Source organism: Microcaecilia unicolor, chromosome 1 (genome assembly GCF_901765095.1).
Source record: "Microcaecilia unicolor chromosome 1, aMicUni1.1, whole genome shotgun sequence".
Taxonomy (NCBI): Eukaryota; Metazoa; Chordata; class Amphibia; order Gymnophiona; family Siphonopidae; genus Microcaecilia; species Microcaecilia unicolor.
Window position 1 is genome coordinate 416,300,225 of NC_044031.1, and position 25,324 is coordinate 416,325,548.

General features: G+C 42.3%; 1 protein-coding gene across 7 annotated transcripts in view; it reads left to right on the plus strand.

Moving 5' to 3' along the window:
* The window catches only part of LOC115475709 (beta-Ala-His dipeptidase-like), a 190,747-nt gene that overhangs the window by 163,372 nt on the left and 2,051 nt on the right, over window positions 1-25,324 (plus strand). For all 7 annotated transcript variants that reach the window (XM_030211654.1, XM_030211663.1, XM_030211638.1 and 4 more), the window contains 4 exons: window positions 9,861-10,021; window positions 12,456-12,620; window positions 15,783-15,924; window positions 19,032-19,179. In XM_030211654.1, coding sequence (XP_030067514.1) covers window positions 9,861-10,021; window positions 12,456-12,620; window positions 15,783-15,924; window positions 19,032-19,179 — 616 coding nt within the window. The remainder of the gene's footprint in view (window positions 1-9,860; window positions 10,022-12,455; window positions 12,621-15,782; window positions 15,925-19,031; window positions 19,180-25,324) is intronic.

The following is a 25,324-nucleotide window of genomic DNA, read 5'->3' on the forward strand; positions in this document are numbered from 1 at the left end:
TTAAGATTTATGAGTCAGGGAGAAATGAAGGGTTCAATTACCAAATCTCTCACGATTGTCTTACTGAAACTGAGACGAGATCCTTTAGAAGTTACCAATTACAGACCCATTTTGTTAATAAATGTAGATGCTAAAATATATGCTAAGGTAATGGAACAACTGATAGCTACTGACCAATCAGGATTCATTCCTAACCATCATTCCTCTAATAATTCTAGATTATGCCTTCAACTCTTACAAATTGCCAAGTCTCTGCCTTGTCCTGCCTTCTGCATGGCACGATGCAGAGAAGGCTTTTGACAGGGTAGCATGGCTTTATGTGTTTTCAGTCCTCACATGGTATGGCTTTGGACCCACCTTTATCTCTATGATTCATATTTTATATTCAAATATACAATTGTTATATTGTTAATATATAATTTGGCTAGATTGTATATTAACAATATAACATCTAAGCCTTATCACCTACATAGAGGGACCAGGCAAAGTTGCCCCCTTTCCTCTCTCCTTTTTGATCTTGCCCTGGAGCCCCTCTTATGTGCTATCAGACAATCACCACATGTAAAGGGTGTTCCTTGTTGGGGAAGGAATATAAATTGTCTACATATGCGGACGATGTCCTATTGTACCTTATAGACCCCCTTACTTCAATTCCAGCTTTATTATCCTTAATAGATACATATGGAGCCTTTTCTGGGTATAAAGTGAATTGGGCAAAATCTGAACTTACGCCTATGAATGTATTTGCTACTAGAGACCTGTTTACACAATTTCCATTTTTATGGTCAACTAAAAGGGTTAAATATCTAGGCATTTTATTGTTTCCTGATATTGATGATGTTATGAAATGAGTCTTAAATGTTGTCAAAATTTCCAAGTTATGTGACAAATATTTGGTCTCCACTCCAGCTCAGCTGATGGGGAAGGCTGGAAACTATAAAAATGTCTATAGTACTCATAATGAGGCATATTTTCAAAGCACTTTGGGAGGCTAAGTTCCATATGTTTCTATGGAACTTTGGGAGGCTAAGTGCTTTGAAAATAAGCCTCATTATGTACCATGTGTCCATGATTCCGATTTATTTCCCATCCCGTTTTTATAAAGCAGTTGATAAAACTGTTTCTTCATTTTTATGGCAAGGTAAGAGACCTCGCATTGCTTTGCGTGCTCTCCAATTGCATAAACACAAGGGAGGTGTTAATTTCCCCATCATTTGGCTTTTAATCTCAGGCAGAGAGTTCTTTGGTTGCACAATATTTCCTCCTCCTTATTGCCCTCCTGGCTTCACCTTGAAAAGGACTTGGTAGCTCCTATGAGATTACAGTATATGCTGGCAGCAGCTTGGTCTCCACAACTTAACAGTTAATGCTATTCTGGTATCAACTCTTTCAGGGCCACTCAGGGCCGCCGAGAGACTGAACCGGGCCTGGGGCAGGGCTGCCGCTGCCGGATCCAGGGCAGGGCCGCTGCAATCCCCCCAAATCTTCGTCCGCTGCTGCCCCCCCCCCCCCCATCACTGCTGCTGCCGTAAAAGGATTGAAATATCTTGGCTGGTGGGGATCCTGAGGCCCCGCCAGCAGAATACGTCTTCCTCTAGCACTGTCTGCCCCTGCAGCTGCTTTTCCTCTCAGGGTATGCTCAGTTTCAAAACTGAACATGTGCGCCTGAGAGGAAAAGCAGCCACTCAGCAATCAATGAGCAAAACAGCAGCACTGGAGGAAGCTCCAGGTCCTCCTCAGCCTCCAAGGGGGGGCCTGGTGCCAGAGTTTTCTCTCTCCTGCTCCTGTCGGGACGCGGTCACTCAGGTCCCATCAGGAGCAGAAGAGAGAGAGACCTTGGGCAGGACTGCCGCAGCCGCCACTGCCCCCCACTCAGAATGCAACTGCCGCCACCGCCTTTCACTCGCGCAGGCCACCACTGCCCCACCCCCTACCTTCCTGCGTCAGTACGTCTGCTCTTCCCTAGCCTCCAAAGTGGGCCTGGTGCCTGGGTCTGTCTCTCTTACAAGAAGTGATTAAGCTCTATCTCAGAATTAAGGCCATGTGGTGACAAAGATCTCATGAAAAATGAACCTTTGTTCTTCTCTCAGAAGATTCAGAAGAAGTTTGTCTATGTCTCCTCCTACTACTACTACTTAACATTTATAAAGCGCTACCAATGTTACGCAGCACTGTACAATTTAACACAGAGGACAGTCCCTGCTCGAAGGAGCTTACAATCTAAAGGACAAAAAAGTGCAGTCAATCAAATTGGAGCAGTCTAGATTTCCTGAATAGATGAATAATGGTTAGGTGCCGAAAGCAACATTGAAGAGGTGGGCTTTGAGCAAGGACTTGAAGATGGGCAGGGAGGGGGCTTGGCATATGGGCTCAGGGAGTTTATTCCAAGCATAGGGTGAGGCGAGACAGAAAGGGCGGAGCCTGGAGTTGGCAGTGGTGGAGAAGGGTACTGAGAGGAGGGATTTGTCCTGTGAGTGGAGGTTACGGTAGGAGCGTAAGGGGAGATGAGGGTAGAGAGGTAATGAGGGGCTGCAGATTGAGTGCATTTGTAGGTTAATAAGAGAAGCTTGAATTGTATGCGGTACCTGATCGGAAGCCAGTGAAGTGACTTGAGGAGAGGGGTGATATGAGCATATCGGTCTAGGCGGAAGATAAGACGCGCAGCAAAGTTCTGAACGGATTGAAGGGGGGATAGATGGTTAAGTGGGAGGCCAGTGAGGAGTAGGTTGCAGTAGTCAAGGTGAGAGGTAATGAGAAAGTGGATGAGAGTACGGGTGGTGTGCTCAGAGAGGAAAGGGTGAATTTTGCTGATGTTATAGAGAAAGAAGCGACAGGTCTTGGCTGTCTGCTGGATATGCGCAGAGAAGGAGAGGGAGGAGTCGAAGATGACTCCGAGGTTGCGGGCAGATGAGATGGGAGGATGAGGGTGCTATCGACTGAAATAGAGTGGAGGGAGAGGAGAAGTGGGTTTGGGTGGAAAGACAATGAGTTCGGTCTTGGCCATGTTCAGTTTCAGGTGGCGGTTGGACATCCAGGCAGCAATGTTGGATATGCAGGCCGATAATTTGTCCTGGGTTTCCGCAGTGATGTCAGGTGTGGAGAGATAACGCTGGGTGTCGTCAGCATAAAGATGATATTGGAAACCATGAGATGAGATCAGCAAGCCCAGGGAAGAGGTGTAGATTGAAAAAAGAAGGGGTCCAAAGAAAGATCCCTGAGGAACACCAACAGAGAGCGGGATGGAGGTAGAGGAAGATCCATGAGAATGTACTCTGAAGGTACGGTGGGAGAGATAAGAGGAGAACCAGGAGAGGACAGAGCCCTGGAATCCAAATGAGGATAGTGTGGCAAGGAGTAGATTATGATTGACAGTGTCAAAAGCGGCGGATAGGTCGAGGAGGATGAGGATGGAGTAGTGACCTTTGGATTTTGCAAGGAACAGGTCATTACAGACTTTAGTGAGTGCCGTTTCTGTCAAGTGTAGAGGGCGAAAACCAGATTGCAGCAGATCGAGGATGGCATGAGAGGAGAGAAAATCAAGGCAGCAGCTGTGAACGGCGTGTTCAAGTATCTTGGAGAGGAAGGGTAAGAGGGAGATGGGGCGGTAGTTGGAAGGACAGGTAGGGTCTAGTGATGGTTTTTTGAGGAGTGGTGTGACTACAGCATGCTTGAAGGTGTCAGGGACAGTTGCAGTGGAGATAGAGAAGTTGAGGATATGACAGATGGGGGGGGGGGGGTGACAGTAGGAGAGATGGTGTTTAGTAAGTTGGTGGGGATGGGATCAGAGGAACAGGTGGTGCATTTCGAGGAGGAAAGAAGGTGGGCGATTTCCTCCTCAGTGATATCAGGAAAAGAGGAGAAGGAGGCCTGGGTTGGTTGGTTGAGGGAGTGGGTTAAAGGGTGAAGAGGAGGAAGTAGCTTGGTAGTGAATTCAAGGTTGATCTTCTGCACCTTGTCGCAGAAGTAGTCAGCCAGTGATTGAGGAGAGAGTGAGGGGGGGAGGGGGGGGAGTGGAGGGCACTTTGAGGAGGGAGTTGAGGGTGATGAAGAGACGACGAGGGTTGGAGCTGAGAGAATTAGTCAATTGGGTGTAATAGTCCTGTTTGGCAAGGAATAGGGAGGACTGGAAGGAGGATAGCATGAATTTGTAATGAATGAAGTCGGAATGGGTGCGAGATTTCCTCCAGAGGCGTTCAGCAGATTGGGCGCAGGAGCGAAGGTATCGGATGCAAGGTGTCAGCCAGTGCTGGGGATTAGTACGCCTTGTGGGATGGGGGATGGATGGTGCAAGGGTGTCCAGAGCAGAGGAGAGAGTGGCGTTGTAAGCAGAGACAGCCTTGTCGACAGACTTGGAGGACATGATGGAAGGGAGGAGATTAGAGATACTAGAGGATAAGGTGGGAGGGTCGACAGCCTGGAGATTCCTGAAAGTAGTGGTTAGTGTTGGGCGGGACTGAGGGGGAGGGTGATGAAGTGTGAAGGTAATCAGGTGATGATCGGAGAGAGGAAGAGCTGAGGCGCAGAATTTGGAGGGTGAGCAGGTAGAGGAGTGGACGAAGTCAAGACAATGGCCAGTTTGGTGAGTAGGGGTGGTGGAGCTCAGCTGGAGGTTGAAGGAGGATGTCAGAGTGAGGAACTGAGAAGAGTAAGAGTCGGATGGGTCGTCAGCGTGTATGTTAAAGTCTCCAAGAATGAGGGACAGAGATGAGAGTTCAAGAAAAACGGAGGGCCAGCATCGATGTCGGTAAGGAAGGAAGAGAGGGACTTAACAGGGGGGCGGTAAATGACTGCAACTCTGAGTGGCAGCAGGTAGAATAGACCGATGGAGTGAACTTCAAAGGATGAGAAGCAGTGAGATTGCGGTAGGAGGAGGGGTTGAAAACTACAGGAGGGCGAAAGTAGAAACCCGATGCCTCCTCCGCGGCCAACTAGGTGGGGAGTGTGGGAGAAAAGATAACTTCCATGGCATAGGGCCACGACTGAGGCAGAGTTGTCAGGGGTGAGCCAGGTTTCAGTTAGGGCGAGCAGTTGAAGGGAACGGAAGATGAAGAGATCATGAGTGAAGGAAAGTTTGTTGCAGACCGAGCGGGCACTTGAGAAGGGGAGGGAAGGGGGGATAGGGAAGGGGGGGAGGGGAATACAGATGAGATTGGAGACATCCCGGAATCGTTTGCATGGATAGGACGAGGACAGGTGTGGAGGACCAGGATTAGGATTAATGTCCCCAGCGGAGAGCAGGAGAAGGAGTAAGATAGTACGGAGAAGAGTAGGAGAGGTACGATGACAGCGACGAAGGCGAGATGTACTCAGATAGAAAGGAGATGGATGAATAGAAGGAAGCTTAAGACAGGAAGCAGGGGGTCAAAGGTCAGCTTCAAGGACGCGATAGTCCCGCAATGTTTTGTATTTGGGATCGATAATATATAATGACAACTGAAGAAAGAATGGACCATGTAAAGTGAAGAGTATTCAACAACGGGATATATAAAAACATATATATATAAATGTATCTCTTATAGCTGATGACGTCACAATATCCGTAACTCAGGCTAATTAAAAAGAAATTTTATGGCTAAGGGGTAGTGTAAAATATTATCCTTTTAATGGATTAATTTTGCCTGTATTTCTATTTTTTATATATATAAAAAGGGGGAAGATTAAATAGCCAGTGAAACGAAACTAAAAAGGTCAGAGGTCAAAGAACGTCACTGATTCAAACGGAACATCTGAATAAATAATTAAATAAATAGCGACGTGCCATTATTAGCACTTGCCCCCTTTATTTAAAAAAAACCAATTAACAGCGGCATGCTACTAATATGATTTTCCCTTTATTTGAAAAATGAAAAATATTCATAAGAGCCTGTAAAATCAAATAAATTCTGAATATAAAGTGAAAAAATTTTGAATAAAAAGTCGGAATGACATAGCAAATACACTAAGCAATAAAAAATAGATGTATGGTGGATGTCTTAATATTATATTATATATAAGATAGGCATTTGATTCTTAAAAGGCAGCGATCATAAGAAGGTTATAGAAAAACAGACAAATCTGTGTCAGCATTTAAGCCATGTGGATGGAGGGTATTTAAATTATAAATAAATTCTTGCTCTTTTCGTAACAAAAATGTATCCCGGAATCGTTTGCATGGATAGGACGAGGACAGATGTGGAGGACCAGGATTAGGATTAATGTCCCCAGCGGAGAGCAGAAGGAGTAAGATAGTATGGAGAAGAGTAGGAGAGGTACGATGACAGCGATGAAGGCGAGATGTACTCAGATAGAAAGGAGATGGATGAATAGAAGGAAGGAAATGTTTAAGGTTGAGAGCTGAGAAAAAGGAAGAGGAAAAAAGAGATGGTGAGATGACAAATACAGATGGTGGAAATTGTGTTCCTGCAGTGTACAGTGGTTTAAGATGGAGAAACAAATTAGAAAGGGACAGTGCCAAGAAGAAAAAGTGTACTGGAGCCATAAGTAGTAACTGGGAGAAAAATAGGTGTAAAGAGAAAAATAACGGCTTGCGGCACCTAGAGCGAAGGCCCTGAGTGGATCGGAGTGGACCTGGGAGTCACCCAGGAGAAGGCTGTAAAGGATATGCAGATGAGCTGCAAGTCCTCCACAGCACCTGAAAGGCAGCCGGTGGTAGAGTTGGGCACCTCTCAGCTGAGGAAGGGTTACCAGGGGTTAGGCCGAAGCCAGCATTCCTCCCCCTGAGGGTCACCTGATCCTAGCCAAAAAGCACCTGGAAACCCTGGGAACTGGAGCGAGGGTCCTGGGAAGATCGGGGTGGACCTGGGAGTCACCCCGGATACAGCTGTGAGGAAATGCAGAAGGGCTGCAAGTCCTCCACAGCACCTGGTGGGAGCGCTGGGCACCTAGAGCGGAGGCCCTGAGTGGATCGGAGTGGACCTAGGAGTCACCCCGGAGAAGGCTGTAAAGGATATGCAGATGAGCTGCAATTCCTCCACAGCACCTGAAAGGCAGCCGGTGGTAGAGCTGGGCACCTCACCAAAATGTCTTAATAACTTTAAAAACGGAAAATTTCAAATCAGCTATGGTATAATCCCATTTCTGCCAGTGCACCACCAGTGGTGCACAAGTGATTTTGCAGCTGATGCAGCTCCTGTGCTCTATGATGCAAGTCTTGATAGAGCATTTTGTTTTCCCAATATATAGGAGCTGGCATGGACATATGATGATGTAAATCACTTGGGATGTGTTACAGTTGGAAGAGTGCTTCAATGATATATTTTTTTAGTCTAATGATGAGTGAAACTGTCCGCTACCAGAGCATGAGAACAGACACTGCATCTACTGTATTGTCTATAGCCAAAATACAACTCTTCAAATGGATCTCTCGGGGGGGGGGGGGGGGTCTGGAAGGGCAGACAGTACTATTTTCTCCTTCAGATTCTTGTTTCTGGACTACACGACTACCAAGTCCTTGTTCTGAATACAGGCATGCCCCTCTAAAATGTGCCAATGCTTCCTGATGATCCGCTATATCTGCCATGCAATATGAGAATATCTAAGGGTGCAGACCACATCTGGTATTTTCATGTCTTGTTTCTCAGTTTACAAATCTTCTCTGGATTGCTTACTAGCCTTGATGAATCCTTCTCTGATACAATTGTCAGGATAACCCCTTTGAGAAAATCTCTTTTGCATGACAGTAGACTGTTGTTCAAAGTTCCCACACTCCAACTATAACTTCTTAAGGCATAAAAATTGACAGTATGGTAAGTTTCATTCTATGAATTATGGAAGCTGGTATAATGTAAAAATGCATTTTTGTCTGTTGGATTACAGTAGAGGCTCATATCAAACCCACACTCTTTTTTGTGGATGAGTAGATCAAGGAAACTGATTTCATGTGTATTATATTGTAATTTAAATTGCAAATGGGGATCCCTCTCATTGAGCCAGGTGAAGGAGTACTCTAAACTGGCACAATCCCTCGCTGCAACAGAAAAATATCGTTATTATATCTTTTCTAAAAGGCTATATGATTCTTATAAGGATGATCTTTAAGATGAGTCTCTTCAAGACGAGTCTCTTCATACCCCTTATGGTACTATGTAAGCCACATTGAGCCTGCAAATAGGTGGGAAAATGTGGGATACAAATGTAACAAATAAATAAATTAAAGTGGGCCACATACAGGTTTGTCACATCAGGGGCCATGGCTGTGCCACAGATTTGTAGATAAAATTGGTTAAAAAAGCAGAAATAATATTATGTTAAGGCTATTGTGACGTGTAATTATGAACCAGTTAGGGATCTGACGCTTAGATATGTGTTCTTGTAAAGTAGTCTCTATGATCTGGAGTGATTCTAACTGAGGGATATTGGTAGATAGAGTGTCAATATCAAGTGTTACCAGGACATCAGATAAATCTCCATCAAAATTATCAAAAAGGTTAATCAAATATCCAGAATCGCTGATGTAGAACTCAATCTTAATCGTACATCATATGAGTGGATGTAGAAAACTGTCCACAAAAAAAGACAACGGTTCCAGCACCGATCCTTTCCCAGAGACAATGGGTCTTCTAGGCAGGTTCACTATCGATTTGTGGATTTGGGGCATGTATATATTGTAGGTATGGTAGGATATTTCACTAGCAAAAAATATTTCTCCTTCATTGTCGGGAAGCTTCTGGAAGAAGCCAATGAACTACTTCTTTGATGTTTTTCTGTAAAGATGCAGTGGGGGTCAGAGAATGTAGTAAAAGCATTTAGCTCAGTGGGGTTTAAAAAAAGGTTTGGATGGCTTCCTAAAGGAAAAGTCCATAGACCATTATTAAAATGGACTTGAGAAAATCCACTGCTTGTGTCTAGGATAAGCAGCATAAAATGTATTGTACTTTTTGGAATCTTGCCAGGTACTTGTAACCTGGATTGGCCACTGTTGGAAAAAAGGATGCTGGACTTGATGGACCTTCATTCTGTCCCAGAATGGCAATATTTATGTACTTATAGTAGTGTCTGTCATCCAACTGTCTTTGAATTTCTGCTACATAATCTTCTCTATATTGCACCACAATTCCACCACCTATGTTGGCTGGTTTTTATGACAGTAGAATGATCATTGGGCAATGTCCATACTGCTTTATCTTCCTCATGGAACAGATTGTAGAATCATTGCTTATTTTCCTTTTCCAACTCTGAAATCTCACGTTGAACACATTAATTAAAAGTATGTATCAGGGGATCCATGGGACCCGGAGGGATCCACTGTCAGGGTTTCTTTACTATTGAGAAGTCTATGTGTGGTGGTTGGTTCTTAGAGAAGGGCCTGAAATATCTATTGTTTGCGGGTGAACTTGAATACATCTATTCTTGTCTGAAATGCATTATATCTTGCAGTTGGGACAAATGATGAGCCTTTACGTAAGACCTGAGTTAGTATGTCCAAGAGAGTGGTATCTGCTAGGTTAAATATAGGGATATTTACTGCCAACTGTCCTTTCTCTGATGTTGTTGATATTGAAATGGAGGTAACCTGCACTGGACAAATCTGGGGTAGGCCCTCCCTCTCCCTTTGCCCCTGAAAGGGTAATTGTTTATGGGGTGTCTCCGGGAGGGTAAACGTTCAGCTTAATATTATTATTTATTATTTTTGTTACATTTGATATTTGTCAGTCTTTGAGTTTATTTGTTTAGTTATAATCACAAAGGAGATCTATAGATAAAATGTTGATGGACAATGATAAATGGACCAAAGAGTTTTTGCTGCATAGTGGAAGATGGGAGCAATTAGGAAATGTCACTTCCTTAAATTGTCCAATTTTGCAGTAGCAAATTAGTGAAGTAAATATGGTCTCTAACAGCATGTGATTTGGTATTTCTAGACAGCTTGGTGGATCCATCAGGTCGTATTCTGATTCCTGGAATCTATGATGATGTTGCTACCCTTACAGAGGAAGAACAACAGTTATATGATAAAATTGAATTTGATATGGAAGAACAGAAAAACAAAATTGGAGTGAAGAAATTTGTACAGAGCACCAAGGTACAGTGTATAACCGAGAGCTTATTATCATTATCTTACTGTGATGTCAGTATTTTGAGGTGGCTGTAATTAGAGAGGATCTGATTCACTGAATATTTTCTCTAAAAAGAAGCCAGTAACAAAGCCTTAGTGATTGAGGCCATGCATCTGTGACTACAGTTGGTATGTTGTTTAAGTAAAACATAAACCACATACCATACACATCCCATAAATACAAACACACATAAGCATAGGAAAAGAGGATAGACTTTGATATACTACCTTGCTGTGGTTACAGTCAAAGCAGTTTACATATTATATGCAAGTATTTATTTTGTACCTGGGGCAATGGAGGGTTAAGTGGCTTGCCCAGAGTCACAAGGAGCTGTAGTGGGAATCAACCCTGGTTCCCAGACCACTGCATTAACCACTGGGTTAGTCTTCCACATAAGCATACCATAAACATACCATACAAATACTATAAATATACCATACCATATGCATACATTTACCATACACATAAACATACTATACTATAAACATAAACAAGTGATAAAAGAGGTGGGGCAAATGTTCACTCATACCACACCACCTGACTTACAATTATTGGCAGCAATGAAATAGTATGCTTGTTGGCAGTGAAAGTGTTATGGGGAAACTATCAGTCTATCAGTAGAAGGCACTATGAGGGTGATATCATCCTATGACAAGTTGGGATAGGCTTATGTGTGTATGGAACAGAAAATAGAGGTGCTTCAGGCAGTGAAGTTCATACTCTGGATATAACACTAATTTGTTAATTAAATCAATAATGTAAAGAATATAGTGTAGCCTAGGAGCTCACAAGTTTTATACTTATCTATACTCATATCTCTCCTTCTCTTGCTTTGAATCCTTACACTTTGGCTCAAGTCTTATACCATCTCTGGGCTGGAGCATTTCCTCTACATCATTATCCTCTGGACTCATAAGTAAAGCATTTAGGGTCTGGCCCAGTTCCCAATTATCACTGGCTTTACAGAATTTTGGCTCATAGACCAGATTGTTTTTCACTTCATTGGCTGTTATATGGGTGCGGTATACTGTGGAACCTCAGTGTACCTAGTGATTGGTGTATCCTAGGAAATAGGTGTGTCCCTTAGCAGGGTCCTAGCATCTGTGCCTATCATACGAGGATAATGATTGTGGTTCCTATCTTGCAGGCATCTGTTCCAAGATGATGAGTGATTACAGTTAGTGCAGCTAATCAAGGGCCACTTCTACATCTTGAGGTCAAAGTCAGTAGCTTTCAGAATATTCCAGAAAGTCCCTTTTTATGAAGTCTATTTATTATTCTCCTTTGGAAAGAATCAAACACAGGAACCCTAGTCTATCTAGTTCTTTACTTATACTGCTCCGCTCCTATTATATAATTTCTACCTAATCTCAAGAGGTTGGAATCTATGGGTTCAAAATTCCAAAGCACTAATCTGTATAGCAGAAGCTGCTATATGGGTAAGTGCCCCAGGGCTGTCCCAAGGGTTTTGGATGCCTTAGGCAGACCTTGAGCTGCACAAGGCCCTATTACTACCCCCCCCCCCAAGTTGCCTGAATCTCCCATTACCTTCTCTATCTACTTTTTCTCCTCCCTCATGGCCAGCATCTCCCCTTACCCTCTCTTTCCCCTCTCCCTTCTAAACTCCCACCCCAGTTGGTCTACATATCTCCCCTTCTCTACCCTTACCCCCTATCCAGTATCTCCTCCCCAATTCTGGGTCCCCCCACCAGTCCGAACTAAAAGAAGAGTGAGTGCTACACAGGTCCTGTAGATACAGGCCCATGCTGAAGAGCTGCCTTGTCCCAGCCCCCTCTGACAGTCTGTCTTGAAAAGGGGCAGGACAAGGCAGAGCTTGAGCATGACTTATGCTTACAAGGCATGTGCAGCTGTCACTCTTCTTTAATCTTGGGACCAGTGCAGGAGAAGATGGGGAAGGGGGGGGGGGGGCAGCAGTAGCAGGCCCAGCAAGAGAAAGGATCTTGCATGCATTGTAGCTGTGACACTGACTCCACCAAATTGGGCCGCCTGAGGTGGCTGCCTAGTCTGGCTGGTGGCAGGCCAACCTTGCCTACCTGTGAATTTTCAGTGCTATATGAATCATGTTGCTGAAATTTGTACCGGCAGCTGCATATTGCTGAGCCTGCCATGAGTGGGAAAGCACGGGGTACAAATATAACTAAAATAAATATGTACAGCCTGTGTCAGTCAGCATTCTATATATATATATATAGTCAGCGCTGGACAGCAGTGCTGACTGACCACAGGGTTTAAATATAAATCCATACGTTTGCATTTTGTCATAAAACAAACATTCTTAATGGAAAATTATCTTGATAAAATACAACTATGAGTCTTATTGACAAAGTTTATTTCAGTAAGTCCTTGACAGCTGTATCTTTGTTTTATTTTTTTCCGAAGGTGGAAACACTTTTGCATCTTTGGTGCTATCCATCTCTCTCTATCCATGGTATTGAAGGGGCCTTTTATGGACCAGGAACAAAAACTGTTATACCTTCAAAGGTTATAGGGAAATTTTCTATCAGACAGGTCCCAAACATGAACTTATCTGCAGTAAAAGAAAAGGTAAGCTGTGTAATCTAAATCACACATAGATTTACAGATGAATTGTTCTTCTCAGTCAAATTCTATGTCTACATCCCAAAGAACACTCTGTTGTAACTAGTAAAGACTATGGTGGCAATGTTATAAATTGGGGCCAAGATTTAGGTGCCCCAGTGCCATGTGCTTAGTGGGAAAAATATTTTATTTTTTTACTTGGAGGAGATTCTGGGGATCCGGGCGCCAATGTATCTTCAGGGAGGTTCTGGCAGGTTTGAATTAGGTCTTGGACAGTTTGAGGCCCAGAGGCATTGTATTTGTATTTGGTGCATTTGTATCCCACATTTTCCTACCTATTTGCAGGCTCAATGTGGCTTACATAGTACCGTGATTAGGACTTCACTGAGATTGAATTAGACCTGGGGAAGCAGAGACTGGGTTGGGTCCTAATTGGTAGCAGGGGATGGCCAGATGCAGAGAAACTGTAAACTGCAGGTTTTAAAAGTTAAAAAAAAAAAAATTAAAAAAAAAAAAAAAAAAAAAAATATATATATATATATATATATATATATTTATATAGCATAGACACATTTGAATAAAGAATACTAAAATAAAATTGTGGAGTAGCATAGAATAGTATTCCAGAATAGAATCTAGGAGGATTCCAGATAAATATAGTTTGGATGTTAATAGAATTTTCCTAGCAGGTTGCATGAGTGGCAGTACAGTAACATTTGAAATAAAGAGATGTGTCTACAGTCAATTTCTTCACAAGAAAATGGAAGACTGGAAAACTGGAATGGAAAATCTTAGATCCCGGTTGAAAGAACAAGAAAAAATTAATCAAGAGCAAGTTGAACTTTTGAAAGTATTCAGGGACGAGAGAATGGAATCTTATACATTGGCCCGAACTGCGTTTGAAAAATTAAACGAACCGCAGAGGTATTCAGCAGTACATATTCCAATAGGCAAAAGAATACAAGATTTTACAGGTCATCCAGTAAAAGTAGGATATCAAACATTGGAAGAATGGGTGAAGAATATGAAATCTGAGGACCAGTGGGAGGTGGTTTGTGATCACTTGACAGGACCAGAAGTGGAAGTTATAAAAATGTCTAAAGAAGGTGAAGGACAAGATACTGAAGAACTATTTAAGAAATTAATGAAAGAGTTTACAGACAGAGTTGCTTTGAACGTCCAGAAAAGGGAATTTTATGCTGGGATACACTTACCCAGTATACAATAGTGATGAGTCCCAGGCACAAAGTGTTTTTCCACAAAATAGAACAAGAAAGGCAAACTACTGATAAATAAGTGCAGTACCTTTCAATTACATATTGTTAACGTTTTTTATGAAAATAAAAGCAATTCCTCATGCATCCACAGTGTTTTTTAAAAATCTTATATTACTTTTTTTTTCTTTAAGTGAAAAAATTAAAAAAGCACTTGTTTCTTCAATGTAATAGCTTCAAGTGCACAATCTTCAAAAGAACAAAATTACTTCAACTGCTTATGTGAATGCCTTAGCATATCACCACTTAACTGGCAGCAGAAGTGCTGAGAGAAGGAACCTCCGAAGACATTGCCAGGTTTTGTGTCTTCATCAGGGAACAGGTTCAGTAAATGACAGCAATAAATTTATTACTGCAAATAAGATGGCCCTCGAAGAAGCAACTAGACCACCAGGCCCTTCAACGCAGGACCGGGGAGGGCGATGGTGGCACAACGGTGGGGAGGTGGACAGTGACTGGGGGGGCCCAATGACCTTTACTGTCAGTCTGTCCCTGGCCAGTCCTATTAGAGCAGCAAGCAGGTCTCTGGAGTAGCCTAATGGTTGGTGCAGTGCACTGTGGAACATAACCACAGAGGCATAGTATGGTCACATTTTCAATATGGTAATACTAGGGCCCAGCTAAGAACAGGTTATTTTGAGTTAGTCCTGGACCAAACTTGCTTTCATTGTGCCATCACCATCCAGCTGGATAGGCAATGTCCAAAAAGATGGAGGATAAAGGATTTTTTTTTACATTTATATCCCACATTATCCCAAGCAAACTCGGGTTCAATGTGGCTTACATTTGAAAATAAAGTAAGACAAAATAATAGAATTCAGTTATATCGTGGAAGAAAGTACATTGATATGTCTGAAACATTTAACAAAGATGAGATTACCATATATACCCAGCTGGGCATTTAAAAGTCTGTCTTTTAATGACGTATGTTCAGAAATCATACCATAAGTATAGACAGTTATTCAAATATTATCACATGCATTCACCAGTACAGGCATCCATACACACATTGCAAACATAAACAACAACTTCTACAGAGTACATCCAAAATTTAATTTTTATTTTCTCATTTCCATCTTCCAAAATTCCAGACAGCAGATGTATAGATCAGCAGGACCCAAAGCAGTCCAAAACAAGTAAAGTAAAAACAAACAAACACAGTTTATACCTAATTGTTCAACCACCCTTAGAATTCACCTTTGGGTTTAAAAAAGCAAAACTATGTGCATGTAAGGATTGGATAAACGAATTAAAACAAAGTTTACAGCAAATGCCCGTAATATGTAATACTTGGTATCAATAATGAAACAGTGATGAAATATTCACATAGCAAGCTGCCTGAGCCAACAGATTTATTTTCCACTGAACATAATTAACTTTGAATGAACTTGGCAGCTAATAGTGTGTTGAACTGCACAATGTTGGTACATTTAGACTGCCTCTGGACAGAACTTCTGCATGAAGTCCCTATTTCATTATTCAATACATAGCTGTGAAATGGCATTAATTTAAAAAAAAGTGCATTATCCACTGAATTCCACAAAACAAAAAGGAGCAAGTTCCCACATGCCATCTTTTTCTTTTGATGTAGGCACAGGAAAAAAAAGATGTTATGTGCTCCCAGTTTCAACCTAATTAATTGTTTTTAAATTGTACTTATAAATAGTAAGTCTGATTGTTAAGTTCCTGAATCTCATAACATGATGTCTGTTTTGGTGGCCCTTTACTAGTTGAAAACATCTCTGTACACATTGTCTGTGCACCTGTTTAGATAATTAAATTCTATTTTTGCTAGGACCTAGATGGACAGATAAACAGATCACTATTTATGCCATACAGTTGATCTCTTGAATTTTCACTGATATGTAACCCTACACTTCAAATTTCCTTTCAGGTGTCAAAACATCTTGAAAATGTGTTTGCTAAGCGTAATAGTCCAAACAAATTAACAGTGACCATGCCAATTGGAGCTCTGCCTTGGGTAACTGATGCAAAGGAACTTCAGTATGAAGCAGCCAGAAGAGCAGTTGCAAAAGGTATGACGCTCAAATATTTTACATTACTAACAAGTGGAGCTCCAATACATATTTCTCTCTAGTAAACACTTTAGGAATACATTTTAAATTACTATTGGATCTATCAGATACACATGCTTCAACCATTAGGCTAAATTATTTGAGCCAAGCATGAGAAAGGATGAGCATGTAATCATCGTTGATCCTTTATATATTTTTTTAATTTTCTTCACAATATGTAGTATATATCAAGTACTTAGCTTTACTTTTTCTTAAATCCTTCAAAAAATATATATATAGATAAAGGATCAGTGACGATTACATGCTCATCCTTTCTCATGTTTGGCTCAAATAATTTAGCCTAATGGTTGAAGCATGCATATCTGACAGATCCAACAGTAATTCTAAAATATATTCCTAAAGTGTTTGCTGGAGAGAAATACGTATCAGAGCTGGGCTTGTTAGCAATGTGGACTTTTTTGCCTCCTCCTTTATTATAATACTAGTAAATAAGACCCGTTTCTGACACAAATGAAATGGGCGCTAGCAAGGTTTTCCTGGCAGTGTGTATGTTTGAGTGTGTGTGTGAGAGACAGAGAGAGAGAGAGTGAATGTGCGTGTGTGTGTGTGTAAGACAAAGTGTGTGTGCGAGTGCGTATGTGAGACACAGTGACTGTGAGAGTGTGTTTCACAGAGATAGTGTGTGTGTGTGAGAGAGTGTGAGAGTATGTGTGCAATACACAGACTCTGAGTCCGCAAGTGTATGAGAGCGTGTGAGACCGAGAGTGTGTTAGACCAACTGTGTGACACAGAGTGAATGTGATAGTGTGAGACATATAGGCGTATTTTCAAAGCACTTAGCCTTACAAAGTTCTATAGGTTTCTATGGAACTTTGTAAGTCTAAGTGCTTTGAAAATTAGCCCCATAGTGAGCGAAAGACACTGACTGTGAGAGAGATACCTCCCCCTCTCAGGTCTGAGGACCCCCTCTCCCCCCTGTGGTCTCAGGACTCCCTGCCTCTCCCCCCCTCTGCGTGGTTGGCAGCACCGTGCGAGTGTGTGTGACAGAGAGTGAGACTGTGTGCGAGTGTGTGTGTGATTGTCCCATCTCCCCTGCCCCCTCCAGCCACCCCGCGATTCTGCTCTCCCCTGCCCCCCTCCAGCCACCCAGCAATTGTCCTGTGCTCCCTGCCCCTCCCTCCAGCCACCCTACGATTCTCCTGTATTCCCTGCCCCCCTCAACCCATGCAGCGATTCTCCTCTTTCCCTTGCCCCCTCCATCCTTCCAGCGATTCTGCTCTCTCTTCTGCCCCCCTTCCAGCCACCCAGCGATTCTACTCTCTCCCCTGCCCCTCCCTTCAGCCACCCAGCGATTCTGCTCTCCCCCCCTGCAGCCACCCAGAGATTCTGCTCTCTCCCCCTGCCCCCCCAGCGATTCTGCTGTCTCCCCTGCCCCCCTTCAGCCACCCAGCGATTCTGCTCTCTCCTGCCCCCCTACAGCCACCCAGCGATTCTGCTCTGCCCCCTGCCCCTCCTTCAGCCACCCAGCGATTCTGCTCTCTTCCCTGCCCTCCCTGCAGCCACCCAGCGATTCTGCTCTCTTCCCTGCCCCCCCTGCAGCCACCCAGCGGTGTTCCTCATACCTTTGCCAAACTTTAAGCACCTCCAACGTTCTGAAGCTGACTCCGTGGTTTCCTTGAAGGTTTCGTTGGTTCATTATGGTGTTTTACCCATCCTCGACGTCATGACATTTTGACGCGAGGTAGACGCGAGGGTGGGGCAGAGAAACATGGGCAGAGAGTGATCTACACCATTACGAACCCACGAACCCTTGAGTGAAGCCACAGAGTCAGCTTCAGAACGTTGGAGGTGCCTTTTATTATAGTACATTTAATGGTGCTTATCTGATTGGATTATTCATTGGCTCTCAAATATTTTAGGCATTCTGAGGTAGGATTCCAACACTATACAGTGCCTACAAGTCTTTACATCCTCATACTGGTTTCACATTCTGTTGTCTAAAAATGAATTTTCAAATTAATTGAAGGAGTTTGTTGAAATGATCTACTCTACATATTATTCTACACAAAGAATAATTATAGAAGTATTCAAAAAGTAATTAAACCAAAATGTCTTGATTGCATAACTCTTCTCACCCCTTGCTGGAAGCCTCTTTTGTAGCAATAACAGCTGTGAGTCATTAGGAAAAGCATCTACCCAAGTTTGCACAGCAGATGGTGCATTTCGTGCTCATTCTTCTTGACAACAGTAGCTCATGCTCTTTCAATTTGGCTGGGGATCAACTGTGGACTGCAAGTACTGCCACACATTTTCTATTAGATTCAGCTTTGGGCTGTGACTGAATCACCCAAGGACATTCACTTTCTTCTTGTTGAACCATTCCATTGTTGCTTTTGCTTTGGATTTACATTCCTGTCCTAGTGAGAGGTAGATCACATTTGCAGGAGTCATTTATTTTTTTGTTACATTTGTATCCCACATTTTCCCACTTATTTGCAGGCTCAATGTGGCTTACATAGTACCGTAGAGGCATTCGCCAACTCCGGTATGAACAAATACAAAGTGATGTAGTGGTAGGATAAGGTTCATGTGGAAAGACACATTAGGAAATTGTAGAACGTAAGAGTTATGTTATGTCTGGAATGTGAAAAATACCCAACAGCTGAATAATTTTGCAAGGCACTTCACATTAAAGTTCAGCACTCATCTTACTTATCTCCAAGCTGGGCCTCTCTAGCACACGAGAATGAGTAAATTTTGTATGTAATCATAAATTCATTTCAACCAGAATATGATGAATCTCATTGATCAAGCTCATTTAAGACCTGTAAATTTGGAAAAATTAAGTATGCAAATCAGATTTGCAGGAACATTTATCAAAGCCTTTCCATGGTACCATTAGAGGATGGCAGCCACTCCACTCGAAATCACAACCATTTTATCCATTTGCCTTCAGCAGCCTTTAAATAATAAAGCCAATAAAAACCTGATTGTAATGCTTTCATAATTAAAGGAAAGCATGTTTGCGCTTACATATGATAAGTGTTAAAAAAATGGTTGCTAGATAATTGAAAATTCAAACTTTTGTTTTTCCTGTTTTTTTTCAGTGTTTGGCATTGTTCCAGATATGATAAAAGATGGCTCAACAATCCCAATTGCAAAAACATTCCAGACTGTAACACAAAAGAAAATAATGATGTTACCGATTGGTGGATCTGATGATGGGGAGCATTCCCAAAATGAGAAAATAAGCAGGTTAGAACAATACTACAATTCTGAAAGATACTTAGTTGGAAATAGATTTTCATTCAAATATATATCTGCTGCTACTGAAACAAAATTAAAAGATTTCTCAATTAAAAATAGGTTATACAAGCAGACATAGCGAAACATGAGGCAGTTCAGAACTCTTTAACAATTAGAAGCTCCACCCAGAACTAAAGGAGCCTGTGTTCCAGGACATGTGCTTATCTGCATCTTGTGACATCTAATGGTGTCACAGGAGTCACCATGGGGGGGGGGGGGGGGGGGGGGGGGCCTAGGAGCACCAGAAGATTTTGTATTCCCAGGGATTAAGGTGGGAGTTGAAGAGGGAACCATAAAGGTTCAGATTTAGAAGCTAGGGGAGGGGCATGCAGACAAGCCTCCAGGGATTATTAGGGCAATCCAGGGAAGAATGGTGCAAGCCCTGCTATAGTGATGCAAGCAGCCAAGCCCCAGATATTATTAGGGCTATGTAGGGCAAACCTAGCCATATTCAACTATGGCATTCCGGGGGAGAGTGGTGTCAGCTCTCAAAGAGACTCTTCTTTTCCTTACCCCAGGGTACATGTTAGCCTTGAAAAAAGCAAATTTATTTAACAGTGGCATCATGTGGGCAGGCAGTTATTTAGCAGCACTCGCCCAGTACATTACACTGCAGAGGATCGCTGTGTCAGTGGAAATTCGTGTGATAGCTGCATAACATGAGATAACCTGGAAACTGAATGCCTCTGATAGGCCATGTTCACAAACAATAAAGTCCAGAGGCTGGTAAAAAAAGGAATCACAAAAGTGGTTAGTAAATTATTACCAAAAAGATCATGATCATATGCATTATAAAGATAATCCACTACTTGTGCCCCCTCTGTGTTAACTGATACCTCCAAGGTATGATAATCCTTGTAGTCCAAGAGGTAGTGCAACTCCTGGGTAAAGTTCATGGCGTGACCACAGAATACTTCAACTATCTCTACTTGTTTGGACCAGACTAGGGTCCAGGTAAAATAGTGAGGTCACCACTATATTGATTGTAGAATGTTTAGGCACAGAAACATAACATGCATTACTAGGTAGTAGCATACAATTATCAATGTCATGCTTGCTCATGGGAACTGTAAGTTCCTTTGCAGGTGTTATATATATATATATATTTTTTTTTATTTGTACCCCACGCTTTCCCACTCATGGCAGGCTCAATGCGGCTTAGGTACTTATTTGTACCTGGGGCAATGGAGGGTTAAGTGACTTGCCCAGAGTCACAAGGAGCTGCCTGTGCTTGCAGTGGGAATTGAACCCAGTTCCCCAGGACCAAAGTCCACCACTCCACTCTATTTTTGAATAACATATTTACCACAAGTGCCTTGGTTTCAGAAAACTCATCATATTTTGTGACAGTAACCTTGCATTTCTCAGTGGTCTGATCAGAGGATATACCACAAAGGGCTTTGGTGGTATCCTTTAGAAAAGATTTACCAGGACACAGTCAGTGAACGTATTTTGTGCGCTGGCACATTTCTAATTTAGGTACCAAAGTATTACTGTGATTTACTGTAGGTTATCGTGATGGTATGCTAAAGAATCAGGTGTGCTAACCCTTGCGTATAGATTATTGTTCAAGATCCCACATTGAGTACCTACTTTAACTGGTAAACATCAGGTAAAATAAAAGGTAAACTTAATACAAATGCAAGTTCCATCTGATCTACATTGACATACAATGTAAAAACTGTTCTCAGATGAAAGGCAAGCTGGATCTGAATAGATTCAACACTATTCTTAGCAATCTTGCTAAATGCCTCTTTAATGACATCTGGGGACACTAGATAGGTAGGTAGGTATCTGGCTTTTAATGAGGTTGTCAATTCCATCATCTAATTTCCTTAACAAATCATTGGTAAGCTTTTTCATAGGATGCACAAGGACATATTCCTCACTTAACAAACCCTTAATGACAGTGAAATCATTGATATTCTGTGGGATTTGTTGGACATGTAAATTTACACGTTATAGTATCACGCAGGGTCCTACCTTGTGATATTAACTGCTCTTGTTGTGCCTGCACCTGGTACTTAATATACTTCATATCTGATGGTAGATCTTGCACAACCCCTTTCAGACTTCAGATTGACACCACATTTGCGATTGACACAATGGACCTAAACAAAGACCCCAAACTGTAAACAGGAGTGCACCTGTTGTGAACCCCGCAAAACGTTTAGACCTAGTGCTCATTTCCTACATGGGCTGAATCATATGTTACAGCTGCGAATATTCTGACCATTGGCAGTATTTATTTATTTGCATTTTGCTCACACCTTTTTCAGTAGTAGCTCAAGGTGAGTTACATTCAGGTACTCTGGATATTTCTCTGTCCCAGGAGGGCTCACAATCTAAGTTTGTACCTGAGGCAATGGAGGGTTAAGTGACTTGCCCAAGATCACAAGGAGCAGCAGTGGGATTTGAACCGGCCACCTCTGGAATGCAAGACTGGTGCTCTAACCACTAGGCCACTCCTCCACTCAGTGTGGCTTAAATGAGTAGTGTGGCTTAAATGATCTTTCACCCCATGTTGTGTGCTACAGAATAGCCTGTCAGAAACATTAACATGTTTCAGAACAACATGTTGTGGGTCTAAAGACATGAACTTTTTGTGACTTCCTGTGGCTATGTGATTAGAAAGCCAGATGTCTCTTGTAACACAACACTTGAATGAGAACCGGGTTTTACTAACTCAGAAACACAGATGCCCAACAACAAAAACATTAAGAACAAACCTTTTATTATTCCCATGCCTTTCTGAGCTGGTGCAATGGCTTTATGCAAGGAACTTCTAACTTCACCTCTCTTACATTGGGTATCTGGTTGCTTCTTCCTTGTATAACGTGGAGGAAAGGAGAAACAGGGGTGACATGATACAGATGTTCAAACATTTGAAAGGTATTAATCCACAAACAAACCTTTTCCGCAGATGGGAAGGTGGTAGATAGAGGACATGAATTGAGGTTGAAGGGGGGCAGACTCAGGAGTAATGTCAGGAAGTATTTTTTTCACAGAGAGGGTGGTAAATATGTGGAATGCCCTCACGCGGGAGGTGGTGATGAAAACGGTAATGGAATTCAAACGTGCGTGGGATAAACACAAAGGAATCCTGTTTAGAAGGAATGGATCTACGGAATCTTAGCAGCAATTGGGTGGCGACACTGGTATTTGGAGAGTAAAACTGGTGCAGGGCGGACTTCTATGGTCTGTGCCCTGATCGTGACTGAATAGATATGGATGGGCTGGAGTGTAAATTTTAAGGGGCTTCGACATTAGCTTCAGAACTTTTAGTACAGGTACCGTGCTGGGCAGACTTTTACGTTTATGCCCTGAGAAAGGCAGGGACAAATCAAAACTCGGGTATACATATAAAGTATTACATACCATGTAAAATGAGTTTATCTTGTTGGGCAGACTGGAAGGACCATTCAGGTCTTTATCTGCATTTACTATATTACTATGTAAGCAAGACTATAAAAAAGGCAGGAACAGGACTTGACTTGGCAACAGGAACCAGGAACAGACAGCTTGGCAGGAACAGGATTCAGGAACAGACTTGACTAGGCAGGAGAACAGGATTCAGGTACAGACTTGATTAGAAAGCAACAGAGCTTTAGCAGAAAGCAGGAACAGAGCATAACTGAAGCAAGAATCAAGAGCAGGGATAGACTAAAGCAGGAGCCAGAGGCAGAGTCAAACTGTAACAGACACCAAGAGCAGGGTACGGCTATAGAGCCAGGCTTTCAGGAACAAGGTTCAGAAACAAAACACACAGAAACAAAGCTTTCAGGTACAAGACTCATAGAAACACAGTTAAACAGGAACAAAGTTAAACAGGAACAAGAATAAAGGTTCAAGAACAAGGTTTACAGAAGCCAGGCTTTCAGGTATAAGACTCATAGAAACACAAGTAGGCAGGAACAAGACTACACAGGAGTAAAGCTTCACGAATATGGTTTAGAAACAAGACATTCAGAAATAAGGCTTTCAAGAACAAGCATTCATGGACATGACTCACAGGAACAAAGCCAGGCTAGAGTCAAAGCATGCAGGAACAAAGCCAAGCAGGGACTGGATCTAAACAGGGAATACAAAGGCAAGGTTAAAAGACCTGCTGCAAAGGCAAAGGCATGAGAGTTCCAAGGTGCTTTATAAAGGACTTTACTGATGTCACAACTTGGAATGAGGCTTCGATAGCAGGAATACCAAAGCGAAGCTTGGATAGCAGATGCATCAATGCAGGAACAAAACAGCCAGATCACTGGAAAAAGGTGAGTCTGGACGCAGGGGCACGGCCACGGCCATGACATTCCAGTGTGGTAGGTTGGCCCATGCTCCATGCCTTTACAAAAAAGATAGGTTAGATTAGGAAGAGACTCCAGAATGATCCCCTGTATGGACAGAGGGCACACTGTGGTGAACATGCTACATTGCAAATTGAACAGAGTTTAAAAAAAAAAAAAAAGGACTGGCTCCCTGCATAGTCAAATATATATTTTCAGGGAAACTTCAGGAGAAAAGTTGCCCCAACAGCCAGCATGCATTTTGTTTTAAATTGGAGAAAAAAACCCTCCTCCTCACCTGAGTGACATGAGCGATGTCAGAGAATATGTTCACCCTCTGGCCACAAAACATCTTTAAAGTAACTCCAGTAAAATATTTTAAATGCCATCATGTGCTGGAAATCTTTGGCCTCAAAAGGCCAAATAGTGGCAGGGGAGTTAAATAATCATGTATAGTAATGCAGTATTTGAGAATGATCGGGTGCAGAACTATGAAATACATTGGTCTCTATACAACTAGTAGGAAAAGGAAAGTGATTATACTGTTGTACAGGTCATTAATGAGACCTCATTTGAAGTACTGTCTTTAATTCTGGAGATCTTGCATGGAAAGATATAGATAGAATTGAAGTGGTCTAGAGAAACCTTACCAAATGCTCATATAGCCATCTGCCAGGCAGAATATACACAATGGACCTAGGAGACTAGATTTTCAGCCAATAGTTTTGTGATTTTGGCATGGGAATGAAAGGACACTAGGTGTGAAATAGGGGATCTTTTGTGCTTTTCTATGTAAGATATTGGAGTGCTAAGGTTGAAGAACAAAAAAAAGCCCTTAACATTAAAGCATGCAGATGGACCGTGCAGGTCTTTTTCTGCTGTCATCTACTATGTTACTATGTTTTAGAAAACCAGGCTTTACATGTGTAAATCTGCCTTGGGCAGGGCCAAAACATACACATGTATTCCCCATTTCAGAAGAGGAATGCACGTCTATGATCACTGTGATCAAAGTCGTTATTTACAGAATATGTACCAGTTTTGTAAAAGTGCTCATTTTAAATCAGCAATCACCTCCTTAATCCCCCAGTGATTACCCTCCCCAAAATCAATTAAGCTGATTGATAGCAGGCTCTATATTTGGGATCATTTAGACATGTAGGTTTCCAAATTGGCATACATACAAGTCTAAGTGTCAACAGTTAGATGTCCGTGGAGAATTTTCATACTGTGCTGCAGAGTTATGTGTCACCTTCTTTTAATTATTGTAACTCTGTGGGCCTTGCAGGTTGCACAGAACTCTGCTGCACAGGTTCTTTTGAGTTTGGGTTGGGAGGTACATATTACACCACAGTTAAGGTTGTTGTATTGGTTGCCTGTGGTGCAGCGTATTGAATTCAAACTTTTGCTATTGGTGCTTAAGGGTGTGGCAGGGTGTTGCTCCCGAGGCCTTAGTGCAGTTTGCAGTCTTATTGTCCTTCTCAGGCGTTACAGTCTGAAACCCAGAATTTGTTGGTAGTTCCATCTTTTCCTCTGGTACTACTGGAGGAAACTCGTAGTCAAGTCTTTTTTTTATTGCTGGTCCTTGTTTGTGGAATTCGTTACTATTAATAATGCGCCAGTCAGCATCTGATCCACAGTTCAAGGAATTGTTAAAAACTTGGCTACTTTCTAGGGCGTTTGACAGATAGGTGGTTCTGAGTTTTTAGAGTTTGTGTTTTGTTATTTTTTTTTAATGAACGTTTTATTGTACCGTGCCTAGATGTTTGGATAGGTGGGTTATAAACAGTGGTGTGCTGGAGCAGGCTCTCACAGGC